The sequence below is a fragment of the Sprattus sprattus genome (assembly GCF_963457725.1).
Source record: "Sprattus sprattus genome assembly, chromosome: 15".
NCBI lineage: Eukaryota > Metazoa > Chordata > Actinopteri > Clupeiformes > Clupeidae > Sprattus > Sprattus sprattus.
In genome coordinates, this window is record NC_137913.1 from 20599279 (window position 1) to 20624335 (window position 25057).

Consider the following 25057-nt stretch of genomic DNA (forward strand, 5'->3'; position numbering starts at 1 on the left):
AGTTGCCAGGGGGGTTCCCAGAACCACACTCTAAAAATTCTCAAGTTCAAATTGTATCAGAAAACTGGAGCCCCTGACAAAAAAGCAAGCAGCTGACCCGAAAAAAGTCTAATCTGACATAGGATCTGCTCTGGAGTAGAGTCTTAAGGTGTTTTTTGTGTGTGTTATGACTCTGTGGTCATGCAGTAGATCGACGGACGGGGTGTTAGTGTTGTAAAGCATTTTTTTTTTTTAAATGGCGGCAGACCAAACTCCGTAGTTGGTTGTATTTGTACATAAAAGTTGTTTGTTTGACTTTTTTTGTAAAAGTTACAGAGAAATAGACACTGTGCAATGTAAAAAGCCTATTATTGTAACTGAAAAAGACATCTGAGGGGATTTGCAAGGTGTCTAATGTTGGCATACTACTACCCACAAGGTAAACAGCGATGTATTGACAGATTGTCGGAGGTAGTTAAAACATTTGGGAGGTGCACCGTGTCTCCGAAAACAGACGACCATTAATTGCGCTTTACCTCAGAAGTGAACACATACATATGTGCAAGCAGTGCTACTTATATTGAGGCACAAGTAAAATGCAGTGTGGACTGTGCAGGAGAAGACTTGGAGATTATTGAATTTCAGTTTCAGGACCCATTTTCAGTAGGAGATTGTTGGGGTGCAAGGGGTGTGTAATGTCTTTGTCTCAGCCATGGCCTGCAAACAGTGGTAGATTACAACATTGTATATCAAATTTAAAAAAGACACTCCTCAACATCATCTCAACCAACATTTGACTTAATTCCGGATTTCATATTCAAAGGTTTACAAGTTATCCCAAATGTATGAACACTCTACGGATATACCGACTGTGTGGCTGACAGCTTGTTTATGTCGTCTGTGTCTGGTGCCGGAAGACATTCCTATAAGAGCTAACAACCTGCTCTCAGCCCACCGCTATTTTAGTAAAGTGTAAAAATAGAAATCTGCAGGGTTTTGCGACATGACCTGCATACTATGGTTTGCTACGTGTTCTAACGTGACCCTGTCTATTTGATACATAGAACACGTACCGTAGAACCACAGGCTTCTTTCTCTGCTGTGAAAAGTAACCTTTGACCACTGGGAGAAAATGGGAATTCAAAGGAAACGGATTTCAACAAGATGTAATTTTAGCAGAACCTGGAATGTTTTTTTGTGTGTGTGTGTGTTTTCACTCAACAAAAACAGAAACACATACATCTCCCCCTGGCCCTGATATCCGAGGAGTTTAGGGCGAAATGCGAAGCTCTAAAGTCTACATCTAGGGACCGATGCCTCAGTGACACTCAAGATAAAGAGGAAGTATGGGTACACTGCCCCCACAAAGGGCGACACCGATACTCTTAGAGACAAAAGTCAAGGCATAGTGGAAGCCTATTTAAACATCTCCCTATGCCTCCGACACACGATACCATTGTTGTGGACCGCCTCTCAAAGTCAGCCGACACACAAAGGTGGGTCTTTGGGTATAGGTAAAATAGAGAGAAGTTTGCCATTGTCTTTTCCTTTCAAACCTTTCTAATAGCAAAGTTTTCCTCGCCCACCTGGAGAACAAAAAAATGAAAGAGAACTTGCGAAATGCAGACCATTGTAAGCGCATCTTGGCGGTTCTATTACTGTATTATTCTTAAAAGAAGTTTAAAGACACTGAGTTGAGATGTTTACTTTATGGAACCTTTGTGTCTTTTGTGTTCTAGCTTTGTTTTAGATGAACACATTACAACACTGCTCCCTACTGGTGAAAGCCCTACACACACACACACACACTCACACACGCACACACTGACACAAACACACACACAAACACACACACACACACACACACACACACACACACACACACACACACAGACGTGTAAGGGCACATGTAGGGTTTGTACATACTTTCACACTTAAACTGTGGACATGACCTATATCTTGTATCAAAGAGAATGTCTTTATAATCTCTAGATGCTGGTGAAGATACACCTGTGTGTGTGAAGGAGAAGTCATTTGTTCTCATCTCATCTCCTGTGATCTTTGGTACCCCAGATGGTGTTTTTAGGCAGATAATTCTGTTTAGTTTGAGTGCTACAGTATGTTGATGAAACGACACAGACAGAGTTTTGAGTGATGGGATTTACCTCTTTTATCAGCTACTCAGAGATGAGCAAACATGTAAACATAGCTAGCGCTTCTCACAGGAAGAAAAGACTGTACTGAAGGCTTTACAGTATCAGGTAGAAAAGACTGTTCTGAAGGCCCTATCAGGTAGAAAATACTGTTCTGAAGGCCCTATCAGGTGGAAAAGATTGTTCTGAAGGCCCAGCTGTGCTGGAGAGAATCGTTGAAACAAAAACAAATTCTGAAGGAAGACCACCCCAAGAAGAAAAGTATTCCTAGTAGGTTATCATCCAATCTAGTGCATAATTATTGTAGGTGTGTACGTATATGCCAAACTGGCAGTAAAAAAGGAGGTCCCTTTCGGAAAATGAAGAAATGTGTAATGAAGAATAACTGCCAAATGATTAAGCTTAAACAATTCAAATGAATGACCAAGTTTAAAACAAAGAAAAGACTAACAGCTATTCAGAACCATTCTGGCTAACTCTCCCTTATACCTTGACACCAAACAAACACCCCTGGGATCCTGAATACAACACATAGGAATTCCAGTTGACTTAGTCACATGTGTATGACCTCCTCTTAGGAGGTGAAGAAGGGATAGGGAGGTTCCCTTGGCTCCGCTGCCAGATCAGCACTGGAATTTTCCACATATAACACAGAAATAGTGTTGGACTGTTTGTGTCTCACTCAACAAAAGAAGGACTGCTGGGCAAGCTAACGGAGGGGAACCACAGCGCTGGCCTGCCACTGTTGGGGCTTGCAACAGCAGTTTCGCCCACCCCTAGAGCATCAACGTGTGCCGGGTGTCTCCTGGAGATCGTTATCACCTGCAATGAGTGTAAGCTGCTGCTGGTACACAAACACACGAATACACACACACACACACACACACACTTATCACGGTTAAGCCCCCACAGTTACGCGCGTGAACATGCAGAGGTAAGAAACACATACACACCTGCTCCACTCTGAACCCCCATAGGCAAATATTTACAGAGTGTGCCCAAGAGAAAGGGGGTTTACCCACAGGTCATGTAATAATTAAAGAGGTGGTATGAAGAGTAAGTGTGTAAAGGGTCACAAAAGTCTTTTTACTACTGGAACATGTGGTGTCATTATTTTTTATTTGCTTAATGTTGTTGTTTATTTTTGTCAATTATGTTGCAATATTATTGTCTGGTCTTTAGTTTCATATCCACTGTTTGGTTTCGTTGAGGAAGTTAGACAAAAGAAATGAGAAAGAAATGGCACACTTCCAAAAACAAGTAGTTGATATTTATTTGGGGAACTGATATTTATTCTAAACAATGTTTTCCACCAGAAAGCCTTCTTGAGATGTTTGGGTTGATCTGACTCCTTTCAAGTTTTTGAAGTGTGTGTGTGTGTGTGTGTGTGTGTGTGTGTGTGTGTGTGTGTGTGTGTGTGTGTGTGTGTGTGTGTGTGTGTGTGTGTGTGTGTGTGTGTGTGTGTGTGTGTGTGTGTGTGTGTGTGTGTGTGTGTGTCTTAGTTTTATCTTAGGGTATCTTAGTTTTTTAGTGTTATCAAATTTGAACGGTGAATGAGCTCTCTCCTCCAGATGCAGGATATTAATGCATAATCCCTGGAGTAGGAATGGATTGAATTCACCAAAAGAAATCTATGATGTTTATTTTTTCAAACCAATTCAGATATTACACTTTCCTTTGATCTACTGCACACATACGTAAACCCACACACACACACACACACACACACACACACACACACACACACACACACACACACACACACACCCAAACCCCTGTTGTCAATAAGACATAATGTCTGCACCTCTGTCTTGATATTAATTTCATACTGCCAAATAAAAAGATTTTGTAATCACTCTCACACACACACACACACGCACGCACGCACGCACCCATACACGCGCGCACACACACACACACACACACACACACACACACACACACACACACACACACACACACACACACACACACACACACACACACACACACACACACACGCACACACACATATCCAATTATAAATATTTGAAACATGTGCACAAATCAACTTCTCCATTGAAACTTATTTTTTCAAAGTGAATGGCCTACAACAGCTGACCAAAGCAAAGAAACGTTCCCACCTCCTGATGACTGAATTACCACATAGCCTAAGTCCCATTCAAAAGTAACCAAGTCCCCTTAGATTCAGACCATTAAACATATGTCATATTCCAGTTCTAATCGTCTTACCCAGTGCAGTACAATTGCACCCCATAAAAAAGTACTCTTTTCAGACAGAGGCTGGTGACTTTGAAATTCCTAATGAGGAGATTAAATAGCGCTGGTGGAGAACAAAGACAAAAGAGTGCGGGGCACAGTGTGAGCGATGCTGGGAACGGCTGCTATTGAGGAGGACTGTGCCATCACGTTGGAGATAGGAGTTGTGAATGAAGCGCTGACTGTAATGAAGGATTAGGCCAGGATTAGGATGCTTTATTAAGATATTTCTGATCCTCATTAGACCCCTTGTTATATCAGGCGCATTGATTCTCGCTCGCCTGCTCGCTTTCTCGTCCACTTACTTTCAGAGCGGCAGAGAAACTAGGGAGAGAGCAGAACTGAGCAGGATTATTATGCATCTCAACGAAAAAAGTTAGACAACTTAGCCCGAGTTTTCTGTTTCCATAGATGTTGAGTAGAAACGGCTTGGGTCTTTGTTCTCTAGCAGTTGACCTTATGCTGTATTTGTGTGTTTTCCTCTTAACCACAGCACCTGCGACTGTGTTTACATTTCTGTGATTCCTATGTTATCTTTCAAATAGGCAAAGCAGTGAGGTGGGAGGAGAGGAGACAATGAATCTCCCGGGTCAATATTGACTCGACTCCTGTGAGACTGCTTACTGCTCATATTCATGTCACTCATGATCAGCTCTTCAACTCCTCAAACACCAAACGTGTTTAATACTTTGTGCAAATAAAAAGCTCACCTGCCAACAGGTTAAGGTTGTATAACACTAATCTATTGTCCTCAGTTATAGTGGGCAATACTGAAGCACCAAGAGCATGACCATAACACCTATACTGTGCAGAATGTCAAACATGTAAGGACAAGTGGCAGTACCTCATGCACCTTTCCCCACCCCCACCCCCAACCGACTTCTATCTGTTCTCCTGCCTCCTTTGTTAACATGCAGCCCCTCCTGGCAGAAGCCCAGTGAATGGGTTTGGACTGGTGGAGACAGTAGTGGTGTTACTGCAGGACAGGCTGAGGCAGGCTCTCTACGCCTGAAAGGTAGAAGTGGACAAGTTGAAGATCAGACATGGATTAGCACCACTATTAATTCATTTTAGTGTAATTTAATGTAATTAAAAAAAAAATGGTCTGGTTGATCCACACTCAGATGAATGCAAGTCTGATCCACTGAGGCTTGCAGGAAGAAAAGGTCAAACCTGGCTATGGAAGACTCCTGTGATATACACAGGAGACACACTCAAATGTAGTTATTATTCATTTTGATCAACACTTACTTAACACTTGGTCAACCGAACAAGCTAACAAAGAAATAAGAATCATAATTGTTTCATACAAATATTTTACTATGTTTTATCATAGTGTTACCTACCGTATCAGGAGCAAAGTTATCTCTGCTTCAGACATGGCGGTGGATACAGAGGATACAGGATTCAAACATGGAGGCCTGATCCCTTATGGGTTGCCTACTACCTAACTTGATCATAGCTTTTGTCAGATAAGTATTTTATACCGAAACAGATCAAAGCCATACCTGCTACAATGTAAGGTGACAGCACTGTGGGTCTTACTGTTCAGTGGCTTGAATGTGCCCAGGGTGTAATAGTTAGGCAAAGTACTTATTTTTGACGAATTTAGTTGAAATTCTCTCCAGGAGCATTAAACAACTGAGAACATAGGGATGCTGAGAGGCTCCTACGGTATGTAGCCGCTGAAAACCACTAAGAAACTCTGATATGCTGTTTCTCTCATTGATGTAGGCTATTCATAGTCTGATGACTGTATCTGACCCTAATCCAAATAAATGATATATAAATGCAAAATGAGTGGCATCCCGTCTGATGAAACAAGCTCTGCTTGACCAGGCAGACAGAAGGGGAGTTTTGGTGTACCAGCCCCACCTTGTGGCGGTGGTTATTCATTACCTTGCCTTTTGAAACTAGACTTCATTCCTGTAATCGTTTAAGTCGTATTATCTCATAGGGTTATGATTTTGATGGATTTAGAGAATACATCATTGTTGAATGTCTTGATAATACATGTACAGTTTGTTGCTGTATTTCAGCTTGATGGAATGTCAGGTTAAAGAACACTACATTCCACACTACCTATTATTTAATAAACTATTAGCACTTACTGAACTTAACCACGCTTTTCAGTTTGGTCATCAACTTGAACACTGTCAAAAGACCAAACAAAGGGTACTATTTGGTAAGCAAAGTGATAAAAAAAAAGGCAAACAACACAAACATACATTTTTTCCCCGTTATGGTTTATTTATCAATTCCACTGATGGCTGTGGTACACACGAAAGCCCCTATCAGTAGCCTACTCCTCCCGGAAGCATGGAGGAGCATCCGGGATCGGTTGGCAGCGTTCTACCACGGCGTTGATCTCTCCGATCCTCACGCCGTCGTAGGTCCCAGTCACGACGGTCCAGTGCGTGTTCCCATCGTCGTACGTGCGACTCAGGCGGGCGGTGAAGGGGATGTCGGCCGTCATCTTCCTGGCATCCATCCTCACAGCGCACGAGTGGTTGGGGGCGACCCGAACCCGGACTGAGATAGAGTGACTTATGGACTCTGTCATCGCGGTTCCCTCAGAGAAACTGACCGTTTGCTCCTTGGTGAAGTCCACAGTGCCAGGGTTCAGGATAGGGACCTTGGCCTTCATTGTGGAGATGCTGCCATTGCGAGTCTCGCGGCCGATGTCCCAGGTCTTCTCTACGGTGGTGGTCTTCTCCAGCAGAACGGTCTTCTCCACCTCGCGACACTCGTAGTTGGTGACCTTGGCTAGCTGTATGGTCTCGGGGGGATAGTGGAAGAGCTCGATCTGATCGATGCCGTACTCCACATGGGAGATGTGCTGGCTGTAGGCCTCGGTGTTGATGGAGAGAACATGGTATTTCTTGTACCAGTACTCCTCCCCTTCCCACGGCAGGAAGAAGGCCTCATGCTGAGGCACCACTTTCCCCAAACCGTACTTGTTCTTCCCCACATAGATGCCAGCACTTGGGCACGTCTTGATTGCGGCTTTAGGCACAGACCCGTAGGAATCTTCGATCCACTCAATAAACTCGAAGTTGTCCACGTTGACCAAAATGTCAAACTTGACAGCTGAGTATTCCTGGTCTGAGTAAGGGTACTGGCAGTAGTGACCTTTTTCTGGTGTGTAGAATCCAGCCTCACAGTTGAACTTGCACACGTAGTCGGGCCGTGAGGTGTAGCCGTTGAAGATCCCCACTGCACCGTTGGGCAGGGTGCCGTTCCAGGGGACCCACTTCAGGTTTGGGTTAACGTCAAACATGAGAGACTCAGACGGGACCCCATCCTGGGTAGGGTCTGGATGTCTGACTGGGGCACTGGTGTCAAAGGGGGGCACCAACTCACCCTTCTCTGGGTTAAGAATGAATTCTGTGAAAGAAAGTAGATACATAATCAGAGAGACAGAAAGACAGACAGACAGACAGACAGACAGACAGACAGACAGACAGACAGACAGACAGACAGACAGACAGATATAATCTGTGTTATAACATCAGGATGGGATATACATCCATAGTATGTGGTTATGTTCCATAGGCACCTTCTCACATTTTGTGCATTGTAACATAATTTGCTGTTCTGCCTGCAACCATTATTTGCCAAAAAGCAACAGCTAGTTACAAACAATTAATAGTACATTTGTATATGTAAATTAAGTTTCTCATAATTATACTTTGGAAGTGTATGAGGTCAGTGAAAGATGCCAAATGGAAGTCTGACAGCAATACTTGGTTACAAACATAACTAATCTATGGCAAATATGATGACTGTCAGCAATAAGCCACCAAGAAAAACACAATTCCTCATGGTGGCCATTGCATAAACACATCACAAAAGTGGCCCAGTGGAAAATGGGTCAGCAAAAGGTTAATTGCTTTTCCCAAAAATAAATGTTACCAAATGAGGAGGAGATATTTTATCTTTTTTTATGTTTACTTTTGGTAGCGAAGGACACAAGGGTTGGATTGCAGCACAAATGACCTCTAACAGCTCTGTGAAATTCAACATCTGTGTAAACAGTACATTTTGTGAATCCGACCACAAGACCCACACAAGAGCTGTTTTCTTTTCTCAGCAATGACTAATGAGAATTTATTCACTATATCACATGGGACGGATCATTTGATTTTATCAAAAAATAGCTAAAAACTAGATCTCAACAAAAAACTGAATTTTAGCTTATAGGCCTGGGGTCAAACTGGTTGAACATGTCACAAAGATTAGTCGATTTTTTTATAATATATTTAATTTTGTTTCCATATGTGTTCATCTTACCTGTCTCAGAAAACAGGGCCGGTCTGCAGAGCTGCAGGACAGCCCAGAGCATAGGGAGCAGTAGCCTCATCTGATGACAGGAATACATAGCACACACACACACATGCACACACACACACACACACACACACACGCACACGCACACGCACACGCACACGCACACGCACACACAAACACACACACACACACACACACAAACTCACACACACACACACAAACCATAATCAAACAAATATGCATAAATAGACAGAAAGAGGTCAATCATAAGTATAAGATTATGATATATGAAAACATTCACAGTAAAAAGAAAGGGGATAGCAACCCTAAGAACAGTCGTTATTCAACAGACCCTTATTTTAAGGAGTAGCGCTTGTGCTGCAGAAATGCTAGTTTGTTCGATTTCTTAATTTTTTATATTGACCTATTCTGTTTTGTTTTCCCACTGGCCTTTTCAGGCACAATACTTGATGGGAAATGATGAAAAAAACAAAAACCCTAAACTCAACGAGCTTCTGTCTATATGTGCGCTACATGGATCAGCTGACAGATTTTTAATTTTTTCACAAATCTAAGTTATATAAGGTTGAGCAATATGGCAGCACTTTTTAAAAGTACACGCAGAACCGAAGTTCTCCACTACAGTTAAGTTTTCCTCATAGAACTCAGCAAAGCTGTAATATTCATGACAATGCATGTCGTATTTTCTTTTTAGTGATTGTTGAGTAGTACTTTATTTTACAGTATTACGCAATCTTGACTGATAAAATTGGTTTGAGGCGGAACAGGTGAACAGCTTTAGTGTGTTACATTTTCATGGAACCAATCAATTTACGTATAAGAGCAACAATCAACAAATAACTTAAAAAAGGGTATTTGTGTGACAATGGGACTACATTTTCTATGAAGTCCAATGGCTTCTTAGCTTATATTAGCTGTAGAGTCAATCAATCGTGGAGTTGGTCTTACCTTGTCAGGTTTCACCTCGAGTCCTGCCGTACACTGACAGATGGGATCTACGAAGCGTTCTTAAATACCCACAATAAACCAATGACCTTTTGACCTAAAAGTATTGCATGTCTTTACATACATGTGGATTACATGGGACATATTTGATCAGTGTAGCCATTATCTCATTATTTTAGACTCACTATATTGTTTGTCTCTTTTGACAGCTTTTTGGTTATATTGTCTGTTGATACAAAAACCTGGTACAGAAGCTTAGAAGTTCAGTTCTAATATGTGATATATTGATGTCTATTGCACATTGAATAGACGCTGATGCTAGTGAACCTGCTAGGTCACTAGCATCAGCCACCTGCTAGAGAACAGGGCCACCTGCTAGTGAACAGGGACCCAGTGAAAGTGTGTCAGTGAATAAGACCTTCAGTGTCAGCGGTTTTACTGTGTATCTTCTAATGAGATAAGAGGGTGTTCATTCAGATAACATTATTGCATATATGCAAGTGCAGAATTCAAGGGGAAAAAATTAAAGCTTATGCTCTGTTCATTGATCATTTATATTATTTTGAGTAAGTTGTTGTACCGTTATATTGTTACATAGATTATATTAGCTCTAGTATAATATATGTACTGTATGTGATTTCATGCCTTCATTTATAAAGGTCTCATTTGTAGTCAGATCAATATGCTTAGTAAATATCTAGCATTTTATTTTTCATTCTGTAGAATCATTTCCTGGAAATTGTCCTTTTCCTTAAGTGTGTCTCATGTGGTATCATAGTCATAAAATATAAACGTCTACACGCAGTTTGTCCTGTTTTGTCCCTATATTTACCACAATGCAATGATTTTAATATCTCAGAGCAAAAGATACTGCAATTCATGAAATATTCATTCATGTTGTGGATGTAACACCTATTTTATATTATTATCTGACCATTTACCTCAGAGCAGCCTCAGTGTGAAAAAGAGACTTTATTGTCAATTTTATCTTCACATTATCCAAAAATGTAATCATGTGGAAATGTGAATGTGGAAGTGCAAAGTAACCATTCTTTATACAGTCACAAAAGCAACCACACATCATGAAACAAAATGTCCTTATATTTTCATGATATTTTATTCAATCAACACATCTACCAGTCAGTGACATGAATGACATTATCACCTATGAAACACATTCAGTCAGATCAGCATTCTCTCACAGTGCTATGGCCGGTGATAATTGAGTCGAGTTTAGATGCATGGTTGGGCGTCGGGCACGGGCTCACAGCGCTCCACCACCGTGCGGACCTCTCCAATCTGGACCCCGTCATACATGCCGTTGATGGAGGTCCACTGGGTCTCCCCATTGAAGTAGGTGCGGCTCAGGCGGGCCTTGAACGGAATGTCGGCGGTGATCTTGCGTCCCTCCATGCGCACACGGCACGTGTGGTTGGGCGGCACTGTCAGCTCCACGGCCAGGGAGTGGGTGATGGACTCCACCACCGTGGTGCCTCGGTCGAACGAGAGCGTCTTCTCGCCGCCCAGCTCTATCCCGCCCGTGCCGATGAAGGGGATCTTGGCGGTGAGGGACCCTGTGATGCCCAGCATGGTGGAGCGGCCGATGTTCCACGTGTTCTCCTTCTCCGTGGTCTTCTCCATGGTCACCGTCTTGGTGATCTCCCGGCACTCGTTGTTGGTGACGCTGGAGAGGTGCATGGCCTCGGGCGGGTACTGGAAGAGCTCCACCTCGTTGATGTTGTACTCCACGTGCGACACGTGCTGGGTGTAGGCGTCCCTGTTGATGGTCAGGGCCTGGTAGCTCTTGTACCAGTACTCATCCCCTTCCCATGGCAGGAAGAAGGCTTCGTGCTCAGGCACCACTTTTCCCAGCCCGTACTTGTTCTTGCCCACAAAGATGGTGGCTGAGCCGCAGGTCCTGACTGAGTGCTTGGGCACGCCGCCGTACTTATCATCCTTCCACTCACTCCAGAAACTCAAAGTTGTCTCTGTTGACCAGGATCTCAAACTCGGGAGCGTGGTACTCTCGTTCGGCGTACGGGTAGTTGCAGTAAGGCCCCTTGCTCGGCGTGTAGAAGCCAGCCTCGCATTTGAACCTGCAGATGTAGTCGGTGCGGGAGGTATAGCCGTTGTAGATGCCCACTGCTGCGTTAGGAAGGGAGCCCTCCCACTTTGTCCAGTTCAGGTTGATGTTGTCCCCAAACGAGTATGACTCGGCCCGAGAGTCTACCAGCTCTGGTGGTGTGTCAGGACCTGGCACTGGACCGCTGTCACTCAGAGGGGGAACTCTATCCTTCAGGTGGGGCTTCAGAAGAGACTCTAACATGAACAGAAGAATGTCACAAATAGATTTAGATTAAAAATGTCACTTTTGGTCAAGTAGCTGGAATTACACATTTCTGAATGAATTACTGTAATATTAAGTTGATATTTACGTTTCGTTTGGGCAGGACCTCTTTTGACTATGTCCCGAAGAGTGTGGGTTGGTTGCTCAGCTGTCAGAGCATGCAGAGCCCCCAGCTGTAGAACAGCCAATATTGCCAGCAGAGCGAGCCTCATCTGCAGCAAGATTGAAAAATGCATGGCAACACATTAAGCAAGCATTAAAACATCCTATAGAATCAACACATCCTTTGAATTTGGTTCTCGTCACATGTGCAAATACGAATATGTAAATATGTGTCACATTGTGTGATGAATTTAATTAAATGATTTTAAAGAATAGAGTAAAATCACTGTGTGTGCTCACCTTGCCAGTGTGTCCGAAGCGTGCACAGGTCTCAGTGTTAATCTGGTTTATATACCTGCAGTCATAAACATCTTTCACTCCCTCTCTCTCTGACCCTCACACACACACACACAAACACACACCCTCCTCTTCTCTTTGAGTTTCCCTCCCTCCCTATTTTCTTTGCTGTCTTTCATTCTGCACCGATACACTCTCTATCTTTCTCTTTATCCCTCCTTTTTTTAAAGAGCTCATAAAAAGAGTCTTTGTGATTGACAAAATGCTTAAAAACATTATGAAAATCAAAAAATGTTGGCCAAGAAGTGTGTATTATGCATTATGAATGCGTATTTTTGAGAATCAGACTGTATGAGCGACATGACTCCACTCAGGTAAGTAAGCAGTCATTCCCCCTGGCAGTCCTGTTCAAGCCAATTGAGTATTTTATTTGCACTTGACCTCCATGCGAATTGCCCATATGACGGCATCATTAATACCACTGTGAGTGACCCATCACCCCATGCAAGTGTTAGTTGGCCGTGGATCCTGAGAAAAGTGTCAGCAGACCTGCTAAAGGCCAGATAAGATGGGTGATTATTAACACTGCTGTGGCTGCGTAGGAAAAGTTTTGGACACTAACACTGAACAGGATGCTCAAATTCGAATAGCTGTTTGCCTCTGTTGCTGACAAATTATGTGGGCTGCTTTGGATCTGGAGCTGCCCTTCTGTAAATGTGAGAGATTTAACAAATGGACGCAGAGAATGGTGCCTAAAGCATGGTATTCACAATGTTAATCAGTGTTTCAATTCTGGCATGGCACAAGTTCTTGAAATGTGAAGATTAATGCAAGCATAACATATTTTACCTTTTCTGCTACCTGTAGTGGATTTGAGGCCTTTTGTTCAGTGTGACCCTAACACTACTGCAGAGCACCAGTAGAGGGCAGCACTGGATCGAAAAGAACAATTAAGGACTGTTCTCATACCTCCAGTCTCTTCAGGCTCATCCTGTGATGATCATACACTTAGCAGCGACTACATCCAGATATGGCTGGGACTTGAAATGTGCTGCCTGACTACTTAAGTCACATTTTGCTCACAATGCGTTCAAATCAAAAAAAACATTTCACTCTGGATGTGAGCAATGGCCAAGTGCATATTCTGTGTCAATGAGAAGCATTTACAGACCTTGAAGCACCTAGTATAACATCTTATAAACTTCCTGAAGTGAGAGTGAATGTAGATGATATGCAATCACGCTATCAGGCTGAAATATGCAGGCTGAGTGAGAGTGAGTAATTGCACATATGCATGTATGTATGTATGTATGTATGTATGTATGTATGTATGTATGTATGTATGTATGTATGTATGTATGTATGTATGTATGTATGTATGTATGTATGTATGTATGTATGTATGTATGTATGTATGTATGTATGTATGTGTATGTGTGTGTGTGTGTGTGTGTGTGTGTGTGTGTGTGTGTGTGTGTGTGTGTGTGTGTGTGTATGTATGTATGTATGTATGTATGTATGTATGTATGTATGTATGTATGTATGTATGTATGTATGTATGTATGTATGTATGTATTTATGTATGTATGTATGTATGTATGTATGTATGTATGTATGTATGTATGTATGTATGTATGCATGCATGCATGCATGTATGTATGTATGTGTGTGTGTGTGTGTGTGTGTGTGTGTGTGTGTGTGTGTGTCTGTGTGTGTGTGTGTGTGTGTGTGTGTGTGTGTGTGTGTGTGTGTGTGTGTGTGTGTGTGTGTGTGTGTGTGTGTGTGTGTGTGTATGTATGTATGTATGTATGTATGTATGTATGTATGTATGTATGCATGCATGTATGTATGTATGTATGTATGTGTATGTATATATGTGTATATATGGTGTGCCTGCTGACAAGTTAAAAGGGCCGTTGTTTGCCAAACAGGAGCTTTGAGTGATGAAGGATTTTAACGGCTGCTATATTAAGAACTTCCGTTCAGGAAAATGACAATGAAGAAAAATAAATGAGAAAACACTATGATGTGGAAAAGCACATGGATGCTGAGAAGCAGTTAAAGACAGCGCAGCTAACCTGAGTGTCAGCACCACCTTGTGGCTAAGTGGCCTAGTAGGCCATCAGAAAATAATCTGAGAATTTGAAGCAATGAGCTGTGTTGGAAAGCTGCCCCTATACATTCAATTAAATTAAATTCAATGTCTTTATTTCGTCATGTACAAAGGTACTAGAAATTTGGATTGGTTTTCTTCATGCAGGCTGGAGCATCACAAATAGAACAGAACAAAGGGACAAGACAGAACAACAATACAAGAAAGTACCAGTATGATCATAAATAGGAATGGGGGTAGTTAAACAACAGAAATGTTAAATAAAGTTAAATAAATAAAGTGCTGTGAGGTGCCATAAAGTTCATGTGCAAGAGTTGTTTATGAGGGCTATTGCTTGGGGGGAAAAACTGTTGAGGTGGACGTGATGTTTTTGCCGTCCAGAGGGGACATTTGACGGATACTGCATAAATGTCCTGGCTGAACATACTTGCTAAACTTAACAGTTGCCTTTTTTTCTGCAGCACTGCTGAGCTTTTCCCTCCTGTCTGTGGAGACAGAGAGAAAAAGAGAAAGAGTGAGAGTTGCTCATGCTTGATTGGCGCGGGCTCCTGGAATGAGGGATCTAAGAGTGCTTCTGTGCTGCACTCCTGAATGGATGAATAAAAGATGCCTCTCCCCACTCTCCCATCCCCACCCCCCTACCCCCTCTCTCTCTCTGCTGGTTGTGAGGAGGTACAGTAGCACATCTCCCCTCATGTGTATTAATGGCTAAGGTGTGATCAGTCTCTCTTTGCCTGGCTCCCCCTCAGCTGATGTGGCAGGGTGGCGGGCTGAGTTTGGGGGTAATGGATCCATTCTTGTCACAGTAATACCTGACCTAACCCCTACGACAGCAACATGGAACCAGCATTTATTGAGAGCCTTGAAGTAGGCACTGCATTGGTGCGACCCACATTCTTTGGCTTCGCAGCCTGGTCTGGCGAGGAGCTTGGTGACAGCACAGGGGCTGGGTGTGATCTGGGAAGTATATTAAAAGACATTTGTGAACCAATAAATCTCTACTAAATCTCCTCTAAATTTCGCATGGATAACGTCTGAAGGTGTTAAAATCATGGAATTTCAGAAAAGTATTTTGTCTTGACAATGTAATGAAATATGGAATTCTGTTTGTATGGAATGTTCTATGTATTGCATAATACATCATCAGGCTGCGATGGTATATTTTTTAGGAAACAAAATGGTAGCATGGTAAATTTCACTGATTGGCTTGTTCAGATATCCAAACAGAAGGATAGCATGGTAAACCTCACCGATTGGCTTGTTTCAGAGATCCAAACAGAATGATAGCATGATAAACTTCACCGATTGGCTTTTTTTTCTGATTTAAACAGAATGATAGCATGGTAAACCTCACTGATTGGCTTGTTTCAGAGATCCAAACAGAATGATAGCATGGTAAACTTCACCGATTGGCTTTTTTCTTACTGATCCAAACAGAATGATAGCATGGTAAACCCTCACTGATTGGCTTGTTTCAGAGATCCAAACAGAATGATAGCATGGTGAACTTCACCGATTGCTTTTTTCTTACTGATCCAAACAGAATGATAGCATGGTAAACCTCACTGATTGGCATGTTTAAGAGATCCAAACAGAATGATAGCATGGTAAACCTCACTGATTGGCATGTTTAAGAGATCCAAACAGAATGATAGCATGGTGAACTTCACTGATTGGCTTGTTTCAGAGATCCAAACAGAATGATAGCATGGTAAACCTCACTGATTGGCATGTTTAAGAGATCCAAACAGAATGATAGCATGGTGAACTTCACTGATTGGCTTGTTTCAGAGATCCAAACAGAATGATAGCATGGTAAACAAATGAGACACATAACAACATCAATACATTTTAGACTGAAAAAGTCCATAAAAATTCTTTGTTCAGGTGGATTCATAGGAAAAGTAAGTTACAAGGCTACAACGTTCTACTGTCATGAACTGAGTTGCAGCTGTGTGTCTCTACCGGTCTTTCCCTGTATAGCATAGCATTACATTTATTTTATTGCATTGCCTTAGAAATCATGTTTAATGTGAAACCTTTGATGTCAATTCAAACCTGAGAGTGTAAATGGCAGAAATGATGGTCACACTAAAGCCAACATGCCAATTTTCTAAATGGAAATAATAAGAGGTGGATTCACGTACGAAAAACCTTCATTTGTTTTATGAGCCCTTCGGGTTGCCAGCCACGTGCATTCCATAGATGGGCAGCCCTTGAAGCAAGAAAAGTAGAATTCTCTTTCTTTTTTTCCCCTTTACAATCAATACATTTTGTCTGGAGTTCAGATTTTACCCAGACTGTGTTATGACGCACGGCTGCTACTGATACAAGGAATTATTAAGAAGTTCAGTGAAGTGCTCCCAACCTTTGACGTCAGAGGGGCTAATACAAAGCAAACTCTATATGTTTTATAAACATTGGGGTTTGGGGACTGCACAGCCGATGAGCATGGACGGGAGCCAGTGTCCACAATCCTCAAGAATGTGAGAATGTCCCACCACAACAGAGCCGACGCAGAAGCCCTTTGCCACAGGAAGCAGGACTGACTCCGCTCAAGTGTGGATACTCCACCTGGCAGCCCACCTGGGGCAAGGTTGAAAAGGAGGCACCACTCACCATAGGACTGTCAGCCACTTGGTTTACATTTAAAACAAAATGCCTAAACAGATGCTCAAAAAAATGACACAAAAAAGTGTTGAGTCGGTGTTTGCATGTTACATAGAAATGGTATTCATCTTCAGCAGGGCACAAAAAAAGAATAAGGCATAACTTGAGTTTTAAATGGCAGAATTATCATTCTAAGATGACCTCGTTCTTCATATTCACCTGTCGGATAGCACACATATACTAAATAGGCAACCTGGCCAACCAGAAAGATTAACAGCAAATTGGTCAACACTTTCATCATATTAGGCTACCATGTGCATTCTGTGGTCTGGTGAGGAATGACACTGTTGGCCATGACACTTGCCATAATTTCATTCTAACAAACTAACTGAAGGCACAAGTTAAATACTTCATGTAATAATTACAGCGGTTGTGGTTGGTCCTATGCCAGAGCATTGAGCCACACAATGACTGCAACCCTTGGGACAATTTTTGTTGATTTGCAACAGTAACTAATGTTCATAAATGTTGTTGTTTGTAAACTCATGTATTGAAAGATGATTGTTAAGTAATCCTAAATGGAATGCATTAATATGGGTTAAAGAACACATACACTTCTATGTAATGTATTAAGTACTATAGGTTAAGACAACCTCAAGCAAATCCATACGATACACAGGCTACTCTGTAGGCCTATCAGTTAATACAGTTATATATGTGCTGATGCAATTGATAACTCACAGAAGAATTACACTTATCTAAAAATGTATTGATCTTACACTGACATCTTTAATACATGCTCCAGTACATTATATAACCATCTCTGTAGGCCGATCTAATATGCTGGTCCTGAAAACGTTGGCCTGAGTTTCCCAAAACAATGAATGTTAACGAACGCTGTCCATGTAAACAGTGCTGATTTGGTGATATCAGTGACGTCACAGCCACCTTTCGAACTTCACAGGACCTAGATACTCAAAGACTAATAAACTTTAACTGCACATCTAATTTAACTATAAACTAACTCTGAGTATGTGTATGGCACACATACACAAATAATGCTAATGAAAATTATAAAATTACACCGTTTTCAAATGGGTTTGTTGCAGGACCTGTCAACATGTTAAGCCTACTCAAGACGTCCAACCCACGCCTGCTCTTTGCCAATTGCAAGTGGTCTACAGTGAGTGGCATGCTGCCCCAAGAAGGAATTTGAAGATGAAGAAGAGGTCGACGAAGATACTGAGAAAATAAGTAAATAAGTGTTGGCACATGGCTGATCTTGACGCAGCACACTTTACTCCGCTCTCTTATTCATTATTATGCTTTTTTTCCTCTGAAGGAACTTCGTTCTTCAATCTCTTCCACTTTCTGCATCAACTTGTGAGCTAGGCCTAGTCCCTACTGAATGTAGGCTACAATATCCACCGGCCATTAGGAACCCAAGGAAAAAAGATAAGCTTAGAAAAAATGTAATCAGTAGGCTAAGTATTCTACAAATGTCCCATTTCATAACTTTGCCAATTATGTGTTTATCATATTTGAAGAATATTTTTTTAAGCTAAAGGCTGACTGACTACAATGAAATTGTACCGTTGGAATAACATTGGTACATGTATTGTTAGTTCTAATTTACCTGTACCTCCTGGTGACCCCAGTGAGAAGGTAGCCTACACGTAAATCTACAAGGGTAATCAAGTAGACTACTACTTGAGTTAGGTTGCTTTCGGGAAACGCTCTGAAATTATAAGATGATTCATAAGAGGCAGCATTCTACGAACTACTTAGCGTTACTATGCTTTTAGGAAACCCAGCCCAAGAAGGATTACGAAAGTCCTAGAGCAGGTATAAATGGCTCAACTTTTCGCTGCTTCTTCCTTTATAAATATTTCAGATTTTATACTATACAGCAGAATCTCAGCTTCTCTTAACATATCAATTTTTAATTATTAATGCAATAGAATACGTTTTACGCATCCACCCCTAAGCTCTCCTCACTCAACGGGGACTAAAGTGCTGCTGGTCCACAGTGATTTAGCAGAGAGCCCCAGGCAGGCATGGTTGGGATTTGGGTGTGTTTATGTGCTATTATATTTGTATGGTAGTAAAAACGGACGAATTACGAAAACATCTGTTCATGGAAGACAACATGTTTGTATGAATACAGTGAATCTATCTCTTTAATATTGCTCCCTTTTAAATCACTTGTGTACATTTTCATAAATGCCAAATGTGATATCCCCCCCCCCACACACACACACACACACACAAGTCCAAGTAGCACACCAACATCGTCATTCAATGTAAATTAAGAAGATGTTCCTGAGGATTATTACGCTGAAAAAGTTTCCTGGAAAAGTGCATGCAAGTATTTGGTACACGCACCCAATCAGCTCAAACATTACTATGAAGCGTCTGCTGATCTGCTGACCTTAGCCTGATCAAGAAAGCCTGTGCACCTATTCTTCCTTTTGCTTTAGGACACACAAAATCACCAGCTAGCCTACCTGCTCCCAGTCACAGTTTGCTGCTGTTAACATTGCAGTTTCAATAAATTAAGTATAGGTATTGATGTTTGTAGCAGCAGTATATTATGGTTATATATTAAATATTTTTAACCATTATGGCCAAAATGCGGAGAAGAACCTCTTATAATGTGATACCATGTGAGCACTATGGCGTGTTTGGGAAAAACTAGTTTTCAAGCTCCAGGTGAAGAGACCTAGATGCTTTGTAACTGCATTCCGTCATATTAACTGAACTCATTCATGCGCACACGTTGGTTCGTGCGCCACAACTAAGATAGCTTGTTGACTTTAGCGGAAACGGTCGGTGCGCATCAGACCGTGGAGGAGAAAAAAAGAAAAGAAGAAAAAACATATTGTTGTCGGAACAAATCCAGTTACTCATTGACATGATATTTCTATTTGTTGGCATAGATTCGATTTTCTTTCTTTTCTCAAGGTAATAGTGAAAGAATAGCCCATGTTTGAGACAGTGAAGACATTTTTGAGACAGTCATAAGGACTTTTTTCAACTTGAAGGTGAATGGATCTCACACTGTCGTCTAAAAGCGGATACAAATGAACTTTTTTGCTTTACCGCTTGACTGCAGAAATGCAATTGATTTGATGGAAAAGTTAAGATCCGTTTCTGTGTCCTGTCGTCGGTACAATCGTTTTTGATCGGAGAGGACAATGCGGGGGGCAATTCTTGAAAGAATGTCAGTGAATTTTGGTGGACTTTCGGGTGAATGTTATCCCCCATATTTTCCTTGTGTGTGAACTGGACGAACATGAAAATGAAGAGCATCTCATTGTTACTTTATTAGCTACTGCATATAATAAATAAGGGCTAGAGGCATCTGGACACAATCTAGATCCGCTGCGCACTCAGATGCCGTGCACTAAACTTGGGTCCGATGTGGATGAGGCATGGAACGATTCCATTGGTCTGAAGGTAAGATTTTAAACATGCCTGTAAACTATTTGGTATGGGGGCGTTTTCAGAAAATGGTAGAAGTGTCAAAGAAAAAAGTGTGTGTATGTGTTTTAGAAAGCTTGTGGAGAATTTGAATGTGTCATTATCGCTGCATGCTTGTAACATGAACACTAAAAGGTGTTACTAAAAAGTGCATCATTTTAAGAATTGGGCTTTAACAGTCTGTTCTAAAATCAAACCTGGAGCCACAACTGGGAAAAAAATAGCCTATAGTTGCTAAATATGTACTGAAATTATTGGGTCGCTTCCTTACGCTTCGAAATCACTACTGTGACGCCCTAATTTGTTTCCTCAATTTACACGTTTCCTCTGTTTAAAAATGAATTCCTCGAATCCCTACATCCTGAGACCACTCCCAAACGCAATACTATTCCCCTGTTCTTTGCCTGCGCAGATTGAACTGTTTTCAATGGGGATCTGTCTGCTCCTAGCTTGAATAAAGCATCTTATAGTTCCTGTCCACCATGGTTCATTAGCTTCAGCCATACAGTTGTGTTGTTGGCATGACCACCTGCTAAAGGAAAGGTGTAAGAGGGCTCCCTGTGTTCTGAAGGGTTACCTGAGAGAAACTACAAGAGAGCCATTGAGGGTGTTGTCGTTCATTTCAGATGACGGAGCAATTTCTCACCAGTGAAAGCTCAAAGGAGCCCTTTAAAAGCTGCCCAAAGTATAGTGTGTTTTAAGGGTAGTGTTGGTCACTTAATTTCTCATTTATAGACTCTCTCTCGCTCTCTCTCTCTCTCTCTCTCTCTCTCTCTCTCTCTCTCTCTCTCTCTCTCTCTGTCTTTATAAAGGCCTATATGTAAGCAGGACATTTTAACTAATTAACTAATCTTAACATAGATAAATTGCATAATACAGCAATTCACTTGATGAAAGTACTGAAACACAGGTTTACTGATACACATCCAGGAGAGACATGAGCCAGGTGTGAAACGATGATAGAACACCACACACTCTAAGAAAAAGAACAAACCTATCATACTACCCATTTCAGCAGTTAAAAGTTGCAATCCACATGATCTCTTTTTCTCTCACTGTCTCTAAGTGTGTGTGTGTGGTTGTCAAGACAGTTGACCAGATATCCAATACCATCCTCTGCCAGACAGTGTATCATAATTCAGTCCATTTCAAGCATTTCTACAGAGGTTGTAATTATAGTTTCCGTTACGTCGTGTAGTTGTTTTTTTCTCACACAGTGAAGTTCTGACATTAAGGTTAAACAAGGGAATACAGGTGTCTGCTCACTTTTAAATATCAACTGCAAGCTTTATTAGTGGTTAGCAGAAATGGCTTGTGCCATAAGAAAAACTGTCATACCAGAAACCATTCCTGCTGGACTTGAATTGATCACTGTAGAGAGACAATCCAATATAGGTCCCTTTATAATGCACAGTAAATCAACTTCTTTTGGAATGTTATTCAGAACTTTACATTTGAAAATACTGCAGACATGTTATACACTGAGGGCCTCACTGAAGTACAATTGTTTACAACTGACAGTTTTGTGGAACAGAAGACATCTCATGCTCTTTTTTTTTTTCCATTGGCTGTCTTTTAAGCAGTATGTATACTGATACTGACACTGACACTTTGTATGATGATACTGATTGGTAAAGCATGCCATTGGTAGTGGGCAGTATGCTGGTAGCCAGATTTTGGATTTAGTTAAAGCTGCTATTCACTGTGTAATTGATCAAGGTTAAGTTATTATTGGGCTGGAACAGGGAGAGATAACCTGACTTAAACCAAACCTCTACGCTTGGCAGGTTGTTGATGGAGAAGATTTCGAATGACAGCCGGAACAGTGGTTATCATTGGTGGACTTTTAGCTGCATTTATCCTGCTGACCATCGTTAGTACACTATGTTACTGCAGGCTACAGGTATGTCTTTCTATTGTTTACCATTCACCAAAACAATTTGGAGGCATGCGTGTCTTTTTGCATTTTCGAGTTATGGTTGTGCCTCTTTGCTTTCGTGCAGTGCGGTAGTGTCAAACTGTTGATTTCTGCACCAGCATTTAAGAACTCAACATGAATGACAACACCATTTCTTTCTTTTCTCCATGACATATATATGCTCTCACACACATAAACACACATACACAGTATTACTGCTGTAAGAGAGAGGTCCCGGTGGTGGTGGAGGAGGAGGACTTGTCGTCAGAGGAGGAGGTGGAGGAAGAGCCGGAGGAAGAGGAAACAGACTTGTCCCTATCCCCTGATCATCCCTCGCCACCAGACTACTTCACGCGGTCCTACACGCCGCCACCCTCCCGGCCCCCATCTGGGCCCCCGTCCGGGCCGCCCTCTCCGCCTTACAGCAACAAGCACGTACTCACAATAGGTGATTTCGAGGCTAACGGACCCTCATGTCTGCCCTGTGGTTACCCCTTCCGAGGCGTCCGTAGGCCCCCGGGCTATGCATTGTGCCCATCTTGCACAGGCCTCCTGCCTCACACAATGCATAGACATGAAACCCTCCGCAACGGCGGGGACAGAGTTAGCTACCAGCAGCCACAGCATGACTTTGACGTGCACTCAGATGTGCACTCAGACGGCGATGGCTTCCGGAAGCTAAACCTGATCCGCTGGGTCACCATGCATGAGGTGGTGGCCCGCCGCACTTTCAGCACCGATGTCTAGAGCTGTCCTAGCAGTATGGAGCACCTACAGGGGCAGGGTTTTGGCTGGGGTTTGGTTGGGCTTGACAGGCTACCCCATACACATACAGGCCTAAGTCTGCTATGCTGCCAAAAAAGCAGGTCTCAATTTGACATCCTTTGAAAAAGTATTAATTCAGAAGATTTTGTCCAAAATTAATTTATTTGTTAGGTTTTTTTAATTTGATTATTGTAATTTTCTTTTTTCTTCTCACCACTGATCTTTTCGGGCACTATATCATAGGACATGGACACTGTAGTATACGAGGAGCCAATCATGGATGATGATCATCAGCCAGTCACAGGTGTCCACCTCATGTCCTCTCTCTGTGCAATCACTCATCTCACATAGGACCATAGGTTAAGTTTTCACCTGGATTTTGGAATACCCATATGATACTCATAAGATGGGGATCTTTGCTTCATGGGTACTTGAACAACTCCAGGTTTAATAGTACTCCTATGCTAACAACAATCAATTGAAAATCCTCAATTGACTTACTGAAGTGCTAGCATGGTGGGTTTTTTTGAGACATGAGAGAGGTGTTGAGTTTGACAGGCCTGAATCTATACTGTACATTTATATTTCTAAAGCGATTTTGCTGTATGTCACTGAATAACATTGAGCTTCATTGTTGTGCCATCTAGTACAAACTTTTGCTTTTCTTTCCAATATTTCCTGTTAATGCATTTCTTCATCATTATTCCCTGTTAATGGCACGAGTACTCAAATGATATCAACTGTACTTCAGAAAAAAAAGAATGAAAAATCATGAGATTATGTTTGGTGAGTAAATGATATTTTCAGATCAAAAGGATCTTACGTGTACTGAACATATAGATGTATTTTTGTCATTGTTTTATCTATTTATATATCTACATACTACCTATTTATATTCCCTTTATTTATTTATGCACATACGTATACATCTATAACACTTCTGAGTTTCTTTTTAATAGTCACATCATTCAGATTGACTCTCAGCTAATATAAACGCTTTAGGTACAGGTGCCACTATTTTTTTTGACATAACGCACCCCTTTCTTTCCATCCTTCATTCCCCTCCCATTGTCCTATGTTACATAAAAATTAATGATAATGGATGAAATCAATCAGTATTTTGCATTAATGAATATATTAGCATATAGCAAAAAAAAAATTAAGTCTCTCATCAGCTTATTCAACATATTTTGACATAATATCAGATTATCTCAGTTAATTTCAAAATGTTGGAAAAAATTATATTCTCACACACATTTTTCTCTTTTCATCCTTTTATTGTCAAATGTTTCTCAGAGACATTTCATAGAGCAGAAACAACTTTTGCCAAGCTAAAATGCAACGGTATTTGTGAATACAAAAATTCATTGATGTTTAACTTTCGAATGAGGCAAAAAGCATTGAAATATATACATTGAAGTATAGTATGTATATTGATGAAAATCTTTGAGAGGATACACACACTCTGTAATTTCTCTTCCATCACCTAGGTAATGTATGTTATGTGTTAAAAGTGAATGTGATTTTGAATACAAAGGTCACAACTGTACAATGAGTGTGTGAGTGAGTGTATGTTCAACATGTACATGTTCAAGTGTCAGGAATCTTCCAAGGGCATGGAAGCTGTGTATTACAAGTGTTGTGGTTAGTGAAAACTTCATGTCCAGTTCAACCAAGGCAAAATGCAATAAACATGTGGTACGATGCACATCAACAGTATATCAGTGTGGGATAGAACAACAAAGTGATATAGCAAGATAGAATTGGGAAGTGAA

General features: G+C 41.4%; 2 protein-coding genes across 2 annotated transcripts; one reads left to right on the forward strand and one right to left on the reverse strand.

Annotated features, from left to right (window-relative positions):
• Nucleotides 1-6693: 6693 nt before the first annotated feature.
• LOC308376333 (uncharacterized protein) lies at nt 6694-11973 on the reverse strand (the record flags this gene model as incomplete). The annotated part of the gene is given in 5 exon segments (XM_080852629.1): nt 6694-7778; nt 8685-8754; nt 10589-10599; nt 10889-11612; nt 11614-11973. Coding segments are annotated over 5 exon segments (2250 nt in total).
• A 10436-nt stretch (nt 11974-22409) lies between these two features.
• fam163b (family with sequence similarity 163 member B) lies at nt 22410-23287 on the forward strand (the record flags this gene model as incomplete). Its single annotated transcript, XM_080853153.1, has 2 exons — nt 22410-22502; nt 22728-23287. 2 exons carry the CDS (start codon nt 22410-22412, stop codon nt 23262-23264), a joined length of 630 nt encoding a protein of 209 aa, XP_080709279.1. The 3' UTR covers nt 23265-23287.
• Between the last annotated feature and the right edge of the window lie 1770 nt (nt 23288-25057).